Below are 19,883 nucleotides of genomic sequence, written 5' to 3'. Positions count from 1 at the left end.
GTCCTACTGTGGCCATCTTGAAATTCTTCAGTTTTTCAACCAAGGGGCCCACATTTTCATTTTGCACTGAGAGCCACAAATATAGCTGCCTTTAGCTACACATGAAGCGAGTTATTATGCTGAGAGATATTTGAATGATTCCTTCTAAGACAGTGCCCCAGAGGGAAGGAAAGGAAAGGTCCCTCCCAACTGCTCTTCTTTTCCAGGAAAGCGAGGCGTGTGTGGCTTTAAGAGCCCAGCCTGCAGGGCAAATTGGAGCAGCTCCTGGAAGATTTGGCCTCTGAGGTGCTGGGAGCAGTACTTACTAATTATTGCACCACAAAGGCTCTGCAGATAACACGCTTTTCCGATTTCAGCTTGTTTAGCTAGAAATCAAGCTGCGTTTAATCTTTGGAGGTAAAAAATATGAAAATCATAGCTTCTTTTATTCCTGCTGAGTTTTCTCTTTCTGGGTTCTTCTAAAACCAATGAATGGCAAAGACTCCAACCGAGACCCAGGACTTCAGAACAGGTTCTCTGCTTCTCCTGGTTCTCTTGCTCCCCGGTTGTACCCTGCTCCCGTCTTTGAGAGAGAGGAGGCGAGGGTCTCTAGGGCTCACCTGGTCTGCCAGATCAGATTATCAACCCTTTTGAGCTACCTTTAGCCTCCTGGATGAAGACGCAATCGAAACCTCCTGCCTCCCTCATTCCTGTATTCTTGCCTTCAGTTGAGAAATGTTGACTTTTATTTTAGTTTGCATCATGTAGATAATATTTTTTATCAAATTAAAAGTAACATCATAGAATTGGATGAACTCTTTAAAATTGCACATGATTATAATAACCAGAGTCCTGAGAAAACGACTGTCCTAGAACCTCCCTTCTTCTGGGTTAGTGCTATTTAAAGTGCAAGTTTTACAACTGTTATCATTCTGTCTCCAGGTAAGAAAAAAAAAAAAAAACAAGATTAAGCATGTAGAAATCTAGAGCAATATATCTATTGAATTTAGTTGATGCATGTATGTGTGAATGTAGCACTTTGAGCCTCACTCTATCATTATAATGCACCAATAAAAGTGTTTAAAAAAGTTGGAGGCCTTTTGTGGAGTTGGAGGTATTTTTATGCCTTTTGTGTAATATATGCATATAATATGTATATTATATATTATATATATCATATATATGGTATTTTATTTTTGCTATATCTTATAGGAGTATCAGTATGAAACACACTGGTGTTTTGAAAACAAACAACTGATTCGTAACCATGAGTAGTTTGAGAACCACTGTCCTAACTGAGGCAGTTAGCAATGTATTTGCTAAACTATTGGACTTCTCGTCAATTCGTCTTTCCACCACTAGTGATGATTCCCTGAGTGTGCGTGGCGTGAATGACTCCTTTTCCCGAGGACTGTGTCATCCTGAAGCCATCATGACACGGGTGGAGCTGGCATCGTGTCTTGAGGAACAGTGATCGATGGCTTGTTCACACCAACATGTCTGAGCAGGCTTGTTGGGAAACCATTTTTACCCAAAGATGCCAGAACCAATAAGAATAATACTTATGAAAATAAAATACTCCCAGACTGTTCTACACTGAAGGTAGAATCTAGTCTTGGAAGTAGTCTCATGCCTATCCATATTACTACAACCTCTTCCCTTTATGTCAGGTAATACCTAGGTTGAGAATGACTATAATACTATTTGAGGCTGAGAAACAGAGGAAAATACATCATCCCTGTCTCCTGCCTAGACACCTTTCCCAGCCTCCCAAATCCCACACCTCCTTACACAGAGGATGGCTGTCTCCTGTATTCCTCTTGCATGCATAATGTAGCTGTTCAACCCCAGCCCTGCCCTTGTTCATGGTGACCATGGGAACCGAGGTGCATTTAGTGTCAGGAGGCTGATGACCCCCGCCGGGCAGGTCCTTATTCTTCACAGCTGCACACAAGTCCTTCTTCATTTCCTCCCAGCACCATGGTGTGCAAACACAGGGTTCACCAGACTCTGTGATGGTACAAGCATTTCAACCAGCTAATTGAATCTTTGGGTTTTCTTTTTTTTATTTTTTGTTTTGCAGTACTGGGGATGGAACCCAGGGGCATTCAACCTCTGAGCGACACCCTCAGCCTTATTTTTTATTCTTTATTTTGAAACAGGGTCTCACTAAGTTGCAGAGGGCTTCACTAAGTAGCTGAGGCTGTTTACCAACTGCAATCCTCCAGTCTCAGCCTCGGAATGCTGGGAAGACAAGCCTGTGCCACCACGCCCGGCAAGGGTTTTCTTGATATTTTTAGGTAACAATCACTAATCTGTAGACTATTTCCCAAAAGTAGGGGAACAGGAAGGCTAGTCTTTTTTCTAAATATCCTGCTTTTGATCCAACTTAATCACAGATAAATCTCAAACTTGAGTGACGAATTACTTCGCACATTGGAGAAAAATCGATTTCTCAAAGTACAAAGTTTCAGGTATGGGTCTGAATTCAAAACTCTTTGAGATGGGGTTTAGCCTTCTTACTGTTTGATCTCCTTTGATTTGGATTGAGAATTTTAATTTTTAAGGCATCTTTGCTAGATGTATTTATTATATTGAGAACTTGGTAGAAAGATGAATAATCTTTGTTACTAGTCCTTGGTTTCTCCCTAAACTTTGTGGTCCATGCCATAAATTTTCAGCATAATGTGCTGCACATTATTGTAGACTTTGGGAGTTCCAAGATAAATAAAGGCCGTGCTCACCCGCGAAGAACTCACAGTCTCCTGGAAGAAAAGAGTTCTTTCATTTTTTTAAAGTAGGCAACAATGTGCTAATTAATTTAATAATATAAAGTGCAAGGTAATATACAGAACCCAGAAAAGAGGACAGATAGTTAATTGCCAGGAGATGTTTGGGGTTCAGTATTGAGGGCAGAAGGAGAATGCTGGGGGAGGGTGGGGACCCATGACTAAGCCGAGCTGTGACCTGGGCATTGCAGGAAGTAGAGTTTGCTAGGAAAAGGGGAGAGAATGGGGAGGGAACCAGGGAAAGACCACCGAGGGCTGTGTGCAATTTGCCACTATCACTAATTTACACTATTACACTATGCTGTGACACTATAGTGCACCAATACAAGTGTGTGTGTGTGTGTGTGTGTGTGTGTGAAGGAAGTTTACTGGAAGGAAGGAAGGAGGAAGGAAGGAAGGAAGGAAGGAAGGAAGGAAGGAAGGAAGGAAGGAAGGAAGGGCCTTTCAGATCAAGTGAAATGCTGTGCGTAAAGCCTTAATGGCATGTAAAAAGAAAATCATGTCTTGTTAGAAGGAGTATAAAATTCCTCTTGTGGCTAGTCTGTATAGCTGTCTGCAGCCGTTTCTGGATGTTTTTGTTTTAATTACTTTCTGCTGAGTGTCATGTAACCCACATAAGTGCTAAGGTTTCCAGGGAGTGTAGCAGTTACATCTAGGGATCAGCAGACAGAGAACAGATGGAGCGCTGGTGACGGAGAGAAACTTCCCTTCCTCCCGGACCTCAGAGTGAGGCACAGGGAGGGGGTTTCACATACTAATGCAAAGTGTTTGAGCTTATAAAGACATATAAAGAAGTAGGTCTGAGTACGCTGGTTCTCTGGCTTTAGGGAGCTAAGTGAGTAGCTTTGGAAATGAGTCCAAATCCACCATAAAGCCAGGTATGGCGCACGCTTGTGATCCCAGCATTTGGGAGGCCGAGACTAAAGGATCGCAGTTCGTGGCCAGCCACAGCTACTTAGTGAGGTCCTCTGCAACTCAGTGAGACCCTGTTTCAAAATAAAGAATAAAAAGTAGGGCTGGGAGTGTAGCTTGGAGATAGAATGACCTTGGGTTCCATTCCCAGTACCGTGAAAAAATAATCTAGCATCAATATTAGTGAAAGCCTCTAAATGGTAAATAAACTCTGAATGCCTAACCATAGCTCTCAGTAAATGTCAGCACAATAGGAAAGGGAGGTGGCACACAGAAATGGAAGCTGGCATGGCAGGAAACGGGACACGATGCTGTAACTCACTAATAATCACAGAACTGCAATTTTAAACAGTAAGTAGAGACCATGTCCACCCTTGAGACTGGTTAAAATTTAAAACCTAGTAATACCAAATGTTGGAGATGTTGGAGTGGAGAAATGCACTCTCATACTCTCCTGCCTGTGTAAATTGGCACAACCACTTTGGAGATCAATTTTGTTCTATCTAAGAAGGATTAAAAATATACTCTCTTCCTGGGATCCAACAACCTCTGTATAAAGAAATTTGCTCATGTGCTTAAGGATGTAGGCATCTAGAATATAATTCTAGTGGCTATTATAGAACAAAAAAATTGAGGATGGATTTAAATCCTTTTTACTAGGAAAACGAGTAAGTTCCATAGTATATTTATCCAGTAAAATGTTGCACGACTTTTAAGGTGGATCTATCGGATTTATAAGTACATTTGTAAACATACTGTTGTCCAAACGAGTTATACAATATCTACTCTCATTCATTGGTGTTAATACACGTACAGACAAATGAGGCAAGAAGAGTATAAGGACCCGCCGGGCGTGGTGGCGCACGCTTGTAATCCCCGCGCTTGGGAGGCGGAGACAGGAGGATCGTGCTGGTTCGAAGCCAGCCGCGCTGGCTTGAAAGACCCTGTTTCCAAATAAAATATAAAATAGGTCTGGGAGTGTAGCCCAGAGGTAGAAGGGTTCCATCCCCAGGACCACCAAAAAAAAAAAAAAAGTGTAAGGACCTGCATGGGAAGACTACAATACAATTTGAGAATGGTTAATAGAGAGAGGGAGCTAGGGTTGAGGGAAGACAAATGAACCTTCATGCCATCTTTCTTTTAAAATACAGATCCAAAGCAGACAAGGCAAAATATTAAAACTAGAGTGCCGGTACATGCATTTTGTAATTTCCTGTGGGTTCCTGTGGTTTCCTATGGTTTTAATATTGTATGAAACAATAGTACTTAGTACACACCAGGCATTCTTTGGGGGAGGTTTCTGTGTCAGGAAGCAAGGGGTATAGAGAGATTTAAAAACTAGTTAGCATGTGAGCCAAGGCTGAGCCACGCCCCTGCGCATTAGCTTCATGGGTGGAGGAACAGCAGGTGGCCAAGTGATCTTAAGGATCTGTCCATGATCATCCTTGGATGCATGGGTCAATTTTGTGGGCACTTTCCTATGTTCCCAGCACCGCCTCCATCTGTACCACCTCCCAGAACTCCTGGCCGGCACCAGTCCCAGCCAGCGCCCCATGTGCGGAGGAGATGCTCTCTTCACACACCCCCAGCACCCACCACCAACAGGAAGCTGAAATGTGCCCCTTCGGCAGGATTTTCTGACTCTCTGAAAACGGCACGTTGGTATTACACGATGCCTCCAAACTCACGTAATAGGTAGATGCAAGCGAGAGTTATTTTGAGGGCCGTAATTTGATTTAGTTATCTCAGGCGATCAGAGATTGTTTAACACCAGAAATAGCTGAGTAGAGCAGCTGTGGAAACAGTGCTTTGTGTGGGAAATTATGGAAAGCTCAGTATTTTGACACCATTTGAGAGCTATGAGTAATAAGACTTCTAAGAAAGTCCTGGTTGCTGCTTTTGTTTTTGAATTTCCTAGACTAGATTTCCCATCTCTCTGCATTCTTTATGGGTAGAGAATAAGTACAGGAAGAGTATTTTCTGGGCTTAGATAAAACAATAGTAATTTATTGTTTAGATTTTTTGAGTAATACCTAATTTGCCTTTCCTCAAACATGTATTCAGTGTTTACTGACCTTTAAGCAAAGGGCCGGGCCTCTGAGTCCAAAAAAATAATGCTTAGATTTTGCCATCAAGGAGTTGCCAGACTAGAGAGAATAAATAGAAGAAGGCAAGATGTGCAAATAATTTTATATAAATGTAGTAGTCGTCACAGAAGCAGAAAGGGTTAGAGAGGCGAGGTGGCACTAAATCATTAGGAATCTGTCATCTGAGTGGACAGGTGAGCACGGTGTCCTAAATGGAAAGAGAATCCTGATCACTCTGAAAAGGCTTGAAAGGGCTCAGCATTCTGGGCTATCAGACAAAGCAAGTATTTATTGATTAGATTGGCCAGCTGCATACCTCGGCTCATAGCATGATGTCCTGTTTGGGCATCTCTAGCGATTTACATTTTTCATGAAAAAATCTAACTTCATTTAATCTCATATGAGAAGGCCACGATTATACTGACTGTAATGTACTTTGAGACATTTCAGCACGGATCCGGTGTTATGTATGTATTCATGGATGTCCTAGTGAAGTTAAGTTTTCATGGACGGTCTAGTGAAGTTGATGGTGTCCATTGTCCATGCATACTCAGAGCTGGTGAGCTGGCATTTCTAATCGGAAGCCCTCACTCCAGGGAGTCTAAGTCAAGCAATTTGGGATTATTTTCTTTTATGGTTTCTTTATTTATTTCACTCCGATTGATATGACAGGTTTTGTTAATTAGAATAATGGATATTGGAGATGGATATTTATTGGGATCGTTTATAGTGATCGAGATACGTGGCTTGGATCAGGCCTTTTTTAGGAGACTTCCTTCTTTTATGTTACAGAGCATAAAAGTTTAGTGAACCTGTAAAGATGGAGAAACTGACGCTCAGGGAGGCAGGGAGTTGAGCAGTGGCAAATCTGGTGCAGCCTATGTCCATTGCAGTGCTAGGTGAATTTTTCTCAGTCTTGGAAGAGTCTCTGTCTACTATGACATTCTTTGAGAGGCTAATTCAACCGCACGAACCCTTGACTGCAGTTCTTGTCCCCAGACTGAATCCTGTGCCTTACTACCAATGTATATGACCCATCAGTAGTTTTGACTTACTTACTTCCTTCCTCTCTCTCTCTCTCTCTCTCTCTCTCTTTCTCTTTTCCTTCCTTCCTTCTTTCCTCCCTCCCTTCATTCCTTCTTTTCTTGATTCAAGAAGAAAGAAATCTTGCCAACACTCAGTTTTCGTGAGCAATGCATCTATCTTTCTAGTTAACATGATTGTTGACATGTTTATGATTTTGGTTAACAGAGGAGGGAATCCAGTCTTCTCAGCCAGTGCTCTTTTCTGCTTTTTCTATTAATAGACTCTTCCATCTGTAGATAATGGAAAGTAATCAGAGAGTGTTTTAGTAAATCCAAGTCACAAAGCAAACAGACTCGCACGTGTGTGTGTGGCGTTCTGTGGAAATCTGTGTTCCTGGGAAACTTTACAAACTCTAAGAATTGTATTTTTAATGTATTTCCTACAGGCAAAGCAAATGCATTAATTTTCACTTCGGCAAATCTTTGTTTGTTTTCTGGTGTGCTCAGGTCCGCTAACGGTCACCGTGGTTTGAGGGGAATGTAAATAGATGCTTGGCTCTTGACTGAGACCAAGGACAACCGTAGGTCTTGCCTGTGGTCTACCTCACTTGTGCTTCTTCATTAATAACCGTAGTCCAGGAAGGCAAGCGCTATCACGAACACTTTACAACTAAGGAAATCAACAGGATGGAAAGTTAAATGGTCCTGTCCCCTCCTCAGAATTGGTTTTAGCAGAGTCAGGGCCAGAACTGTGCTTGTCGGAGTGAGTTGACAAGTACATAGCGCTTTCTGCCGCCCCAGGATGACAGAGTGGAGGGAAGGTGGGTTTCCCTGGATGGTGCCTGTCAAGCTGGTAGTCAGTATGGTGAGATGCAAACCATGCGTCCAGAGATACTGATGGTGACATTCTAGGCAGAATTTGTAGTTCTGATTTAATAGAATCTCTTGAGAGGCTGTTATGGGAGGCCCTGAGCTTGAGGCTTTTCTAGTGGGCTGTTTACTTTGGGAGAGCAAGGGAGAGGAAGGGAGTCAGTGGGCCCGTAGCCTCTTCCTCCCAGTATCTGCCACCATCATTGCATCCCAAGGCATCCCTAATGAACCCACAGTCAGAGGAAAAGGAAAGTTAAAGAGATGTCTCAGCCGGGTATGGCGGGCACACGCTTGTAATCCCCGCACTTGTGAGGCAGAGACAGGAGGATCGCGCTGGTTCGAAGCCAGCCGCGCTGGCTTAAGAGATGCGAGGGAAACTCTTTAAAGCACCTGATGTACTTATTCATATCGAAGTCAACCACTAATCCAAGCATGGGGAGGAGGAAAGGGGAGGGAGAGAGGTGGGCACTGGGTGGGGGCTGGCTGGATGATGTGTGCATTTATGTCTACACAAGTTTTTTACCCCATTATGATGTATAAATAAAATGCACTAATAAAAAACTTGAAAAAAAAATATATATATACATACATACATACATACATACAGTAGGTCTGGGAGTGTAGCCCGGAGGTAGAAGGGTTTCCAGGAACCCCAGTATCACCAAAAAAAAAGAAAAGAAGAAAAAGAAATGTCTTGGCGGGCTCCAGTAAGGATAACTAATCCCACATTCCAAACTCCTCTTTCCAAACAGCCTCACTCCTCTAAGTCCTGTTCTCTCAGTCTTCTATCCTGTGGTAGTGATATTGTCTCCATTTTGCAATTAGAAAACCAGTTTTGGAAATAAAGCCCTAGGATTACTTAAATGGTCTGAGTTCCTAATTGGTCCTTCTGGGCCCAAGTCTAGCTCTGTGTTGAGCTCTCTATGTACCTTTGGACTAATTATGGGAGTTGCTTTGGCCAGTTTTATGTTACTATAACACAACACCTGAGATAACTAACTTTGAAGAGGAAAGTTTTAATTAACTGGAGATGCCCATCCAAGATTAGGTGGACCCCATTGCTTTGGCCCTCTTTTAGAGGTGTCAGATGCTAATGGCAGGGATCCTATAGCAGAGAAGCTGCTCACCCCATGGTCAGGAGGGAGAAGAGAAGTGGAAGGACTGGAGTCTCACAATCCCCTTTGAGGGCATCCCTGAAATGACCTAAAGACCTCCCACGAGGCTCTGTCTCTTAAAACTCCCACAGCCTCCCACTAGCACCACCCTGAGGACCAAGCCATTAGCACATAGACTTCTGGTGCCACTTGTCCAAACCACAGCAGAACTATTTTGAATTTGTCCTGCCAAGCAAGAGATCTAGTTTATTAGACCTTGCAGAATGTGTGTGTGTGTGTGTGTGTGTGTGTGTGTGTGTGTGTGTGTCTGTATCTGTCTGTCTGTCTGTCCATGTTACTTGAGAAGAGTGTAGAAAATGTTCGATGTCTAATGCTGCTCACAGTGGATAAAGAAGACCCACCTTCCTAGCAGGGACACAGTGGATGAAAGATAGTTCAAAGAGAAATTGGCACTGCTGACAGCTCCCACTTCACAGCTGTCAGAATCCTTTTGGGTAGCTTGGCTTAGAATATTGGACAGGGTTTTTGACCAAGAAACAGGGTTGCACATCTCCTGCGCTGGTTGGGGCTCCCTGGTCAGAACATCTGGGCAGACTTCTCCTCACAGGCGCCTTCCAACTTTGGGTTCTGAGCCGCTGTTTTTTCTTAATTTCCTTCCCTCGTCAGCTTGCCTGCAGGAAAGAGAAGGTGCTGCCTCTTCATAAGGGGCACAGGTTTCCTTAAGCGACACAGATATACTGGGCATCTGTATTTCTCACAAGTAGGTGGCAGGCTCAGTGGCTGAATTAGAGCCAGCACCATCATGCTTTTTGTTTTGTTTTTGCAGTACTGGAGATAGAACCTAGAAGCATTCTATCTCCATACTACACACCCATCTCTATTTTATTCTTTATTTTGAAATAGGGTCTCACTAAATTATGGAGGGCCTCACTAAGTAGCTGAGGCTGGCCACAAACCTGCGATCCTCCTGCCTCAGCCTCTCAAGTACTGGAATTAAAAGCGTGCGCCACCACACCCAGAACAGCACCATCGTTTTTTTTTTTTTTTTTTTTTTAATGAGTCTGGGATGAAAACCAGGGGCATTCAATCTCTGAGCTACACCCCTGCCCTATTTTTATTCTTTATTTTAAAACAGGCTCTCACTAAGTAGCTGAGGCTGTCTGTGAACCATGATCCTCCTGTTTCAACCTCCCGAATGCTGGGTTTACAAGTGTGCTCCACTATGCCCAGCACCATCATTTTTAAGATGAAAGTTTTGTCAAGGCCCAGCTGTGGGAGAGAGGGCTTTGGGCGATCCAGCAGAAGGGCACATTCCTTATAGCCTCTGGGAATTTGGGAAAGTACAGAGGAAATCCTTACCTGATTCCCTGCTTCTCCATCCTCAGGACTCCTGGTTGGTACCCTTGACGTGGTGTTGGACTCCAGTGCCCGGGTTGCCCCTTACCGAATCCTCTACCAGACTCCAGACTCTCTGGTCTACTGGACCATTGCCTGTGGTAAGTGGTATTCTGTGATATATAAATTTACAGAAACACTTTGGGACTAGTCACTTTGTTCCAGAAAGGGAGAAGAATACATACACTGAAGGCAATCATATGATATGTCAGAGTCATGGACCTCAGCCATCGTGACACATGAGCCCAAAGTTTAATGGTTTAACCCAATAAACATCTTCATGCTTTCAAACTTGTTTGGATCATGCAATGTCCTCCATCCATAGTGACACTCTGGATCTCAAGTTCCCCAAGGTTAACTTACAAACGTAGAAAGGTAGAGCACACCTATGTCTTTTCTGCTCACACTCTATTGGCTAGAACTAGTCACATGGGCCCAACCCAACTGCAATGGAACCTGGGAAATGAAGAACATGTGGGATACTCAGACCTACCAAGATGTACTTGGCATAGTACTTACTACAAGCAGACGTCATTTATTTCTCCTGATCATAACCTATGCTATGTTGTGCTATGCTTTATTTATTTATTTATTTATTTATTTATTTATTTTTGGTGGTACTGGGGTTCCTGGAAGCCCTTCTACCTCTGGGCTACACTCCCAGACCTATTTTTTTTTTTTTTTACATTTTTTTATTTGGAAACAGGGTCTCCTAAGCCAGCGCGCGCGGCTGGCTTCGAACCTGCGTGATCCTCCTGTCTCTGCCTCCCAAGCGCGGGGATTACAAGCATGCACCACCACACCGGACCCTCTGTGTTATGCTTTAAATGGTAGCAAACAATCCTGCTATTATTGGATAGCTCTCACGAGAACTTCAAATAAAAAATAGCCAAGATTGTTTTAAGTAATTAGTTTGCAGCTGGTGTGGCTATTTAGTAACCAGAGGAGAGACAAGGACAGAGAACAATTTATTTTTTTGTCTGTACTTGATTTTTTTTATTAGTACACTTTACTTTCACACTCACACAAAATTGATCAGATAGTTCAGGTTACAGAAAAGTCAAGCAGACAGTTCAGTGAGCTGCCATATCCCACCCACATATATACATGGTTTCTACTATTATTAAAATCTTAGTATGGTATATTTGTTCCAATTAGCGAACCAATATTGACAAACTATTATAAAATAAAATCCATAGTTTCTTCCAATTCCCTTGTACCCCCCTCCCCCAATGTTACTTTTCCCTTCCACAGTCCCACCAGTATACCATAGGACACTTGGTTATCATATCACCTCAGGATCTTTTTTTTTTTTTCCGGGTCTGGGGATGAAACCCAGTGGCATTCGACCTCCGAGTTTACACCCCCTGCCCTATTTTTTATTATTTATTTTGAAACCGGGTCTCACTGAGTTGCAGAGGGCCTCACTAAGTAGCTGAGGCTGTCTACGAACCACGATCCTCAGGTCTCAGCCTCCCGAATGCTGGGATTACAGGCGTGCGCCACCACGTCCGGCTGTCTCAGGATCTTGATGGCTATGGATGTTTCCCAGACCTCCTTTTCTTGGGATGACCTGAGGCAGGACTTCCCATGAATACCCGTGTGAAGTAGAACCTGGAGTTCCAAAGTGTCATGGGCGAGCTATGCCACTGATGTTGAACGTGTTTGTGTCTTTTCACAGTGTCACAAATTATTTAATAACAATTAATTTAATCTTTTAACAGTTATTAAGTTTATGTAATAATGATAGATTCATAATCTACACCACTTTCAACACATGCAATTCATCAAGTACTCATGGGTCACCTGGTAGTCATAAGCAGGACAATCATAAGTTCTTTTATTTCATTCCAATCTTGACTTCTAATTTCTGTGACACTCCAAGCTTCACATCATACTTTATGCAATGATATAAAGGCTACAGAAAGACTAAGAAAGGGTTAAGGTGGCCTCGGAGTTACAAGGCGCTATGCCAAAAGCAAAGAGTGGTGGTCAGATAAGGTGCAAGAAATTGGCTTCATGGAGTTACCAAGGTGAGTGTCAGCTGGGAGTGGGCCATGTCCTTGTCATGGGGAGCCTGGGGACAGAGAAATAGAGGTCCTGTCTCTGAGGCTTGAAAGGAGTGGTCAGGTAACAGGGCCAGGGTTCTGCGGTGTCCAGTCTTGGGTGGCTCCTCCTTCTATGGGTCTTAGATGAGGGGATTACATCTGGTGAGGTTGATAAGGTCCTCTCTCGGGTGATCGTATATGATTTCAGATGCCTCCTGGTTTAGTTTGATAGGTTAGCATGAACAAGTAAGTTATGTGTCAATTTATATGTCATGGTTGTTCTGGACAGATGGTGGCTGTTGATGTGTACAAATAAGGTGCAGAGTCATTCTGTCTAACACTTGTACTCAAAATGGAGCAATTCATGGCTATATATTCCTTTACACAAAGAGGTAACTCAGCATAGGCATAGCCTGAAAACTCTTGCTCTGTTTTTATCATGGAGGAACTCAGAGCAGACCTGGGCTGCACACAAAGCTAAGTTATACCCGAATTATTTGCTGAGCCAAAGCAAAGGAATGTGAGGCTGTAATTTCTGACGGCTGTTTTAATATATACCCCAGATATGCTTTCATTTTCCCAGGAAATACTGCCTGTCACAACCGCATGATCTCATTAAAATACACCCAGAATGGTTTTAGCTTTTGTACGTATTGATTACTCACGGAGATAGCTCCAGAATTTCCTTACGGAAGACTGCGGAAGTGACACCATGGTGAAGTCCCATTCACCCACTAACTGTTCTCTTAATGATATCCTGTTTTGCATTTAAAATCCACATGACTGGCTCTTTCAGGAGACTATTTGAAGAGCACAAGCTACTACCTTAAAAAGATTCTTTCATATGCTGCCCTTTCTGTGTGTGACTCTAATGTCAAAGTTTGTATTTGTAGGAAAATATGCTGAAAACTTTTTAATTTGCTTGAATTTCATGAATTGATGTTTTAAGAAAAACTTCATCAAAAAATGGGGTAAGAGCCGGGCATGGTGGTGCATGCTTGTAATGCCAGCATTTGGGAGGCTGAGACAGGAGGACCGCAGTTCACAGACAGTCTTAGCTACTTAGTTGAGCAACTCAGTGAGACCCTATTTCAAAATAAAGAATAAAAAATAAAATAAGGCTCGGAGGTAGAATGTCCTTGGGTTCCATCTCTAGTACTGCAAAAAAAAAAAGAAAGAAAGAAAGAAAAGAAAAAAGAAGAAAATGGAGTCAAACTCACTGCCCTGTAGAATTCCATTGGATTATAAAACCTTTTCCTATGTCTAGTGCCTTATTAATCATCAGCATAAATTGAACTAAAGGGAGCTGCTACCCTCTGCATTGTGACATAGATCAGCTTCTACAAGCTGGCAGGGAGTCTTAGTTGTAAATCCTAGTTGTATAGTTTGCCTTAGACTTGATTCACATGAAATCAGGCAAGAGAAATCATTTGGTCCTACAGTGACTTATTGCCACTGTAACAATCACCCAGCCCAGGGCAATCTGGATGGTATTATTTGGTAGATAGTAGCCCTAAGCAGTGCCTTGACTCAGCTGTGATGAGTTTTAGTTTTCCTTTGCCGGTTTAGCTGGTTTAGTTTTTCTTTGCTTTATGATTCAAGAATCTCATCTGGCCCAGTTACACATTCAGTTCCAGAACTGAAAGATCCAGCAGTCCGGTCCTCTTCCAACCCTTGTTTTAGGGAAAGACTGAGGCAAAGCGAAATTTGCCCAAGCTCATATTCCTAGTCATAAAGAGTTACATGGGACTCAAGACAAGTTTTCCGGGCCCCACTCCCATCCCAGGGCTTTGAAAAGTGGCGCCCCGCTGGCTTTTATGATTAAACATTCTTTTAGTCAAGTAGCTGGTAAAAGCTGGAGTTTAATTAAAGATTGCTAATTGGTCTGCTCCCGCTATTTCTTTATAGCAGACAGAGAAAATGCTGGGTTATCTGGCTGCTTTGCACATGAGATAGACATAATGTGAAATTGGGAGGTATTTTTAAAACCCTTCTTGGTCTTTATACCTCAAGGACTATTCTTATATCCTTGGAAACACAGTAGCTTAAAATATATATATATATATATATATATTTTCTTTTTTCCTCTTTAAAGTAATACATATTTATTGTAGAAATTATAAAGTAAATAAAAATAATAAAGAAGGAAACCATAGTTGCATTCACAAATCATCACTTTACAGACTTAAATGTATATACTTAACATACTTATATGTAAATACATGTTATATATATGCTGTATGCATTCTATGTATATGTTATATATTATATATGTACTATACGTTATGTATATACTATATATGTATTATATATAAATATGTACCTATACTATATACATATTAAAGCAAATAAAAATGAAAACTGTATTTGGTATACTGAAAGTGCTTTCCATATGAATAAAATGTATTCCTGTAGCATCAATTATAGTAGGGAGACAAGATTTTACTGTGAATATAACATAATTTATCAAATCAGTGTGCTGATATTGAACATCTAGAGGGGTTTTTTTGGTGGTACTGGGGTTCCTGGAAGCCCTTCTACCTCTGGGCTACACTCCCAGACCTATTTTATATTTTTGAAACAGGGTCTCTTACGCCAGCGGTTCGAACCTGCGCGATCCTCCTGTCTCTGCCTCCCAAGCGCGGGGATTACAAGAGTGAGCCACCACGCCCGGCGTCATCAAGAGGTTTTCATCCTCCGAAATTACTACATTTATCCTTAGCAAAATCCCTCTTTATACATCCCCTTAATCATCACCTTGGAATAAATTTATAGAAGTAGATGTGTTGAGTCAAAGAATATGTATATTTTGCCGGGCATGGTGGCGCACGCTTATAATCCCCGCACTTGGGAGGCGGAGACAGGAGGATCGCGCAGGTTCGAAGCCAGCCGCGCGCGCTGGCTTAGGAGACCCTGTTTCCAAATAAAAAAATGTAAAAAAAAAATAGGTCTGGGAGTGTAGCCCGGAGGTAGAAGGGCTTCCAGGAACCCCAGTACCACCAAAAAAAAAAAAAAAGAATATGTATATTTTAATACCTCTATCCCGATGGCCCTCCAGAAGGATATTTACATACCTCCCATCCAGGCAGGAGAGGGGCCCTGAGGTAAAATAAAGATGTTAACTACTGATTCTTACAGCCAATGTCGATGAGTTACCCGGGACTTTCTATTCTCAAAGTGATTATAAAGCAACTAGCAAGTTATACCTCTAAGAGACCGTAAGCAAAGTTATGTAAGGAGCTCATAGTCCTGATGCAAAGGGTTGTTCTAGCCGTGCCTTGCTGCAATAATGTGGACACTTGGCGATTCACACATCAGAGGCGCTGGGGCCGTTGAGGTAGCTGCTAAATATAGGTTATTCAGGCAATAGTTGAGCAGCTGGTTCCTTTGTGTTCTGACGTCAGAAGTTAAACATATTTTCTGACTCACATTTCAAGATGAGGTCTGTTTTGTGTTCTGCTTGTATGGCTGTCACAGTCAAAGTAACTATGAAGGACTGCTTATGTTCTAGGACTGTGTTAAGGACTTACATATTATCTTACTTAATCTCTTCAACAAACCAGTGTGGTGTTGCTACCTGCACATTACAGATGAGGAATCTGAAGCCCAAAGAGGTCAAGGGACTCACCTGAAGTTCCAAGGCTAGTCTGGGGCATTGTGGGGATTTGAAACCTTTTGAACATCAAACCCTGCCGTCTGAGGCCTTATGGGATATCACCTTCCTGATACCCAGGCTCCTTATTACCCAAGTTAATCGTACTTCTATTCCTTTTAACCACCCGTGTAGAATAAATCAGGAGGATATAAATAGTTACATATAGTTGCAAAGGTTTAGAAACAAAAAAAAAATCTGAATTTAATTTCATAGACATGTATAAGCCTCAGTTTCCCCAGCTATAAAAGGAATTATAGGCCGGGCGTGGTGGCGCACGCTTGTAATCCCCGCGCTTGGGAGGCAGAGACAGGAGGATCGCGCAGGTTCGAAGCCAGCGGCGAACGCTGGCTTAGGAGACCCTGTTTCCAAATAAAAATGTAAAAATAGGTCTGGGAGTGTAGCCCGGAGGTAGAAGGGCTTCCAGGAACCCCAGTACCACCAAAAAAAAAAAAAAAGGAATTATAAGTGAACCCGATTAGCAAACGTGCTGTGAGATTATGCTCCATGTGTGGGGAATGAAAGTGTGGCACCCGGCCTTGGTAAGCACAAATAATAGAGAACTTTGTCCTCAGCGTAAATCCTGTTTAAAGTGTTTACAGTTTTATTTTAAGTAGATGAGGGTTTTGAAAAAGTAGATTTCCCTTTTGTGTCTAAACACATTTCAAATCCCGACACTCTGCGGGGGCTTGGTCTTTCGCATGTACCTGTTGTAGTTTTCCCGAGTGTAGAGAATACAATGGCGGTTTTCTAAATGCTGGCAGGGGATTGTTACTCCAGTGTGCCAGGTATGGCGCTTGCCTTCATTTAGTATTTAAAGTCTGAAATTATCTTCTCCGTGGCTCTGTTTGTGTTTGGATAAGGCTACAAAGCAGACGACCTCTTCATTTGGTTTTCTCTGTTTGAATAACTCAGAGTGCTGCTCCTTGGAGGAGCTCAGTGATCCAAAGAGCCTGCTCTGGACCTAAAAAGCCACATTAGGGATTTTTTAATCCCTAGAAGGTTTAGTGGAATTTTGTTTGGTTTTTTACTGTCATATATTGTTTTTTTTTACAGTACTGGGGATTGAATTTAGGGGCATTCTATCTCCGAGCTATTCCCCCAGCCCAATTTTTTTATTCTTTGATTTTGAAACAGGGTCTCACAGTTGTAAATGGCCTCACTAAGTAGCTGAGGCTGTCCGTGAACCATGATCCTCTGGTCTCAGCCTCCTGAATGCTGGGATTACAAGCGTGCACCACCACACCCAGCTTCCAGCCCTATTATTTTAATTCTTTATTTTGAAACAAGGTCACACTGAGTTGCAAATGGTCTCACGAAGTAGCTGAGGCTGTCCTTGAACCGTGATCCTTCTGTCTCAGCCTCCCAAATACTGGGATTACAAAGCGTGCACCACCATGCCCGGCTCTATGGGTATATATATATATATACATATATATATATATATATATATATATATATGTATATGTATATGTATATGTATATGTATATATACATATACACACACACACATACATACATACATATATACATACTGGGTATTTAACAAAGGTGCATTCTACCTCTATGCTACACCTGCAGCCCTTTTTATTTTTATTTTTTAATAGGGTCTCACTAGGTGGTTGAGAGTCTAGCTGTGTTGCTGAAACTGGCCTCAAACCTATGATCCTCCCATCTCAGCCCCCCCAATATTGGGATTACAGGCATGTGCCACTTTGGGGATATATCTTAAGCTATCTACCTTCCCTCATTCCTTCTTTCCTTCCTCCTTTCCTTTCTTTCTTTCTTGTTTAATTTTAAATGAATCTCATATGCTGCAAAATCCATCTCGAACTAGATGAGAAATTAGACTAGGACGATTTTCTATTTTCCAAAGTCCTAGATAGTATTTACATTTTGCTCATACGCATGCATAGGACCTGCGGCTGATCTTCTAAAAAAATGACTGTGATGAAGATTCTTATTTTTCAGCAATTAATGTCTAAATAACTTTGAGCCCATCATGGGTTGGTGTGATTTTTACCAGATCAGCACACTTTGACTGGCATTTCCTGAAGGGTTCTCACAGCTGCCCCTCTCCTGCTTTCTCTGTTTTTCCAGCTGTGATTACACACGGGGCCAGCTTGGTTTTCCTGCTGTCTGTCTGCAAATGAGGCCTTTCCAGAAAATCAATGGCCAAGCTCTTCCTTTTTCTTCTCAGCTCTAACACATCTTGTGCAAAGCGCTGGGTAAACAGACCAGCCCCATCCAGAGTCCTGGGAAAAGAGCTTCCTGTTACTCACTATAAACAACAGTACCAAAAACAAAGTTCTAAGGCCTACGTTTTCAGTACCCATACTTATTTTCCGGAGAAGTGAGCTGTTTCAGAGATTCCAACATGTTTCCTTCAGTGTCTTGCTGGTTCCTAAAAAATGGCCCAGAAGAGATGACAGTTGCTTCCAAACTGTTTAGGGACATTGGCCCTGCTTTCTCCGAGAAGGAACTTGGACCCCTTGTTCTGGGGTGAACAGTGAACAGATATGGTGAAATGCCTCCAGAAATATTTTTTACTGAATTAGCATCTTCTCAATTTGTCTCAGCTGTTGAGGGTAGGACTCCAGACCTACCTCATACGTCTCCTCGGATTTCTAGATTCTAGAATCAGGGGCCAGTCACCTGTCTTTATTTATTCTTTGTGTGTTTAAAAAGGTGTTCCTAGGAGACAGCACCCTTCTGCTCTTGATATAAGTACAACAGTTACCTGTCCATTCGTTTCCCTAAAGGTATCCGCTGGCTGTAGATCTCCAGTTCACTTTGGCTGATAGCATTTACTGTTTTCTTACTCAACTAGTATATGACGATAACCATTCCATATAATGACATAAGTAGTTCTTCCTTGTCTGAAATCCAGCCTCCTGGAACTCTTGGAATCTTAGGCTTGACTGTAGCCAGAAACCCTCTTTGTACTCTTTGGTATCACAGCATCAGGCCCAGAGTACTAAGTGAGCCAGAAATTTAGAGACCTTGAGACAGTGAGCATCACTTTGACACACAGATTGGGGAGTGACCATGGGTGACCCTAGAATACCTTCCTTCTCACCTTCCTTCACCAGAAACAGTGCACACGACAGCAACGGGAGTGGGCCAGCAGGGGTAAGCAAGACCAAAATGTGGGTGTTCCCTTCCCAAAGGTCAGCAGTAGAGAAAAGAGCCACTGAGGAAATGTTGGGCGGTGGGGGTGGGGTGACAGGTGGTCCCGGGGGGCTGTGGAGAAGACCACAGATGGGAAACAATGGTGGTAATAAACCTGAACTTCACTAAGAATATTTGGATGTTAGCTATTCATGCACCACATATAGCAGTGGCCCCCTAAGATTATGATAGAACTGAAAAATTCCCATCAGCAGCCAGGCCTGGTGGTATACACTTATAATCCCTGTACTTGGAAGTCTGAGACAGGAGGATTGGAAGTTTTAAGCCACTCTCAGCAATTTAGCAAGGCTCTCAGAAACTTAGTAAGACTCTGTTTTCCTAAAAAATAGGGATGGGGGTATAGCTTGGAGGTAAAATACCTCTGATTTCAATCCCCAGCCACACACACACACACACACACACACACACACACACACACACACACAATTAAAATCCCATCACCTAGTAAAGAAGCCATGATGACATCTTAATGCAAATATCACTCAAGTATTCGTGGTGATGCTAATGTAAATACATCTGTTTAGACACGTTTAGGTACACAAGCACCTGCCGCGGCGCTCGGGTTACCCGCAGTATTCAGTGCAGTAATGTGCTATCCAGGTGTGCAGTCTAGTAGTGGGGTATATGATATAGCCTAGCTATGCAGTAGATTAGACCATCTCGATTTGTGTAAGTACATTCTATAAAGTCCACATAACAACACAATCGCCTAACAATGCATTTCTCAAAACACAGCCCCATTATTGATGCATGACTGTATTTCGGGTTTTTTTTTTTTTTTTTTTTTGGTGGTCCTGGGGTTCCTGGAAGCCCTTCTAC

The 19,883-nt window shown here is 42.4% G+C and overlaps 1 protein-coding gene across 2 annotated transcripts in view; it reads left to right on the top strand.

Moving 5' to 3' along the window:
• The window catches only part of TBC1D9 (TBC1 domain family member 9), a gene marked incomplete at both ends in the record, with an annotated part of 113,907 nt that overhangs the window by 37,715 nt on the left and 56,309 nt on the right, over positions 1-19,883 (top strand). For both annotated transcript variants that reach the window (XM_080697371.1, XM_080697370.1), the window contains one exon: positions 10,163-10,273. In XM_080697371.1, the coding sequence (XP_080553497.1) occupies positions 10,163-10,273 (111 nt within the window). The remainder of the gene's footprint in view (positions 1-10,162; positions 10,274-19,883) is intronic.

This window comes from Muscardinus avellanarius (genome assembly GCF_963383645.1).
Source record: "Muscardinus avellanarius genome assembly, chromosome: 6".
In the NCBI taxonomy this organism is placed as follows: domain Eukaryota; kingdom Metazoa; phylum Chordata; class Mammalia; order Rodentia; family Gliridae; genus Muscardinus; species Muscardinus avellanarius.
Note: the sequence above shows the minus strand (reverse complement) of the source record. Positions and strands in the feature narration are given on the sequence as shown.